Source organism: Trichechus manatus, unplaced genomic scaffold (genome assembly GCF_000243295.1).
Source record: "Trichechus manatus latirostris isolate Lorelei unplaced genomic scaffold, TriManLat1.0 scaffold00412, whole genome shotgun sequence".
In the NCBI taxonomy this organism is placed as follows: Eukaryota; Metazoa; Chordata; class Mammalia; order Sirenia; family Trichechidae; genus Trichechus; species Trichechus manatus.
In genome coordinates, this window is record NW_004444348.1 from 27,616 (window position 1) to 29,860 (window position 2,245).

The 2,245-nt window shown below is 33.9% G+C and overlaps 1 protein-coding gene across 1 annotated transcript in view; it reads left to right on the forward strand.

Annotated features, from left to right (window-relative positions):
- Nucleotides 1-2,245, forward strand: part of LOC101346809 (centrosomal protein of 290 kDa) — a gene marked incomplete at its 5' end in the record, with an annotated part of 23,867 nt that overhangs the window by 18,216 nt on the left and 3,406 nt on the right. The window contains 2 exons of the mRNA XM_023725801.1: nucleotides 258-331; nucleotides 934-1,028. Coding sequence (XP_023581569.1) covers nucleotides 258-331; nucleotides 934-1,028 — 169 coding nt within the window. The remainder of the gene's footprint in view (nucleotides 1-257; nucleotides 332-933; nucleotides 1,029-2,245) is intronic.

The window sequence follows — 2,245 nt, forward strand, 5'->3', positions numbered from 1 at the left end:
CCTATTCATTTCTTGGTAGCGTCATTTTCAGCAATTGTGAATAAAACAACTGCAAACATTCAAGTGCAGATTTTTGTGTGGACTCAAATTTTCAATTAGGTAGTAACTAGGAGCTCAATTGCTGGACTGTATGGTAAGCCATATGCGCTTTTGAAAACCCAGCTTTTAATACTATACTTTCTTGAAAATGTGGATCTTTATAAAACCTCAAATTTCGATGTCAGACTTTGTCTTCTAACTTTTCATTGTGCCCAAAGATTGAGATTCTCAAACATGTTCCTGAAGGTGCCAAGACAGAACAAGGCCTTAACCAGGAGCTCCAAGTTCTGAGGTACATTATATGCTCATGTGACTTTTTTCTTATTCTTCATTCTCTTCTTTTTTTCCCTTTTTAGTGTAACCACATTTGCTATAGCTAGAAACTAGGATTTTTCAACCTTGCTGCCTAATAGGCTCATTAGATACTTATAGACTCAGTGGCAAGGGTTTAATATGCCAATCACTGTATCTTTTACATAATTGATACTGAAAAAAGGGTAAACCCAATCCTAATATTTCCACTTTGTAGTTTAAACTTTCCTAATAGCATAGAATGTATTAAACGTTAGCTTCCCAGAGACAAATGCTAATGAAAGAGAGGGGGAAAAAAAGTTCTAATTCCAGGGTCTGTGTAACCTGTTTTCATTAGGCTCCTCCTATAGAAAAACTGCTCTTAAAAATTACATCAAATTAGATATTAAGAAATAAATGAAGAATTGTGATTCCATACTATCTGAGAATGGTTTCATTGAAGCATTAAGAGTAAAAATGAGTACATGTTTGCCCTTATAAATATTAGTGAATTCCAAGCACTGTACATCACTAGTTCATAAGAAATGCCCATGTATATTCTTTAGTAATGTCTTTTTTAATGTATTAATCATTGTGTTCTAGATTAGCTAATCGTCAGCTGGAAAAAGAAAAAGCAGAATTAATGCAGCAGATAGCAGTTAACAAAGACCAAAGTGGTGATGAAAGCATCATACCTGGTAATTATTTCATAACATAGCATGTTAACTAACCCACATTTTTAAATTAGGGTTTGCCTTTTTGTTCAGAGACTTCTGATAACTGTCTTACCAATCCCTGATAAAAATTTTTAGCAGTGTCTCTTTTTTCTGCATGCAACAAAAATATTCCCGGTGAGCCCTTTGAGTTGACTGTGGAGCCCTGGTAGCACAGTGGTTAAGAGCTTGGCTGCCACCCAAAAGGTCGGCAGTTAGAATCCACCAGGCATTCCTTGGAAACCTTATGGGGCAGTTCTGCTCTGTCCTGTAGGGTCGTTATGAGTCAGAATCAACTCAACGGCAATGAGTCTTAGTAACTCTTATAGAGTAACAAGTACCCAAGTGTTTTTCTACTTGTGTTCCATCTGAGTGTTACAGATTTTATCAAGATGCTATAGTAAGTAATGAATACTAGGTCTGTTGTTTCTAGTTTCTAGGTGTAGACACTCCTAAGCCCTCTGAACAATTTCTTCTGAATGTTACTAATTGTTATTTTGTTGTTATTGATTTAAAAAACACAAATAAATAAAACATTGCCTACATTCTTTTCTCCTTTTACAAAGTGAAAAGAAAGTCTGTCTTTCTACTTCCATTTCCATTCAGGAGAAATGATTACTAACCACTCCCCTATTTCATATATGCATATGTACACACACACATTATTTTGTGTATATGTACATATATATTTTTGGAGGGTGGTATAAACTTGGATTCGTGCTATATGCATTTGTAGGTTTTTCACCTTTAACAATTTATACATGGATATCATGGGTATCTGTTCATATAGATCTCATTCTTTTAATAATTCCACAGCATATTACTGCATGGACATACCACATTGAATCATTTCTTTTTTGATGGAGATTTAGTTTGCTTCTAAGTTTCCGCTATTATAATACTATGGTGAACCTCTTAACCTAATCATGCCATTATTTGATAGTTTTCATGGAAATGCCAAATTTTGTTCCAAAGAAATATATCACTTTGAACAATCTTTAAATATTTCATAAAACTTTCTCAACATCCTACCATTTAGTTATGTTGCTACTTTGTATTAAGGCTATCATATATGTTGTAACAGACACTATGCCAAGTGCTTTACAAGCATTCTATAATTTAATTCTTATAATTCTGTGTGGGTACTATTATCTCCATTTTACATGTGATAAAACAGATTCAAAGAAGTAACCTATCTCCAA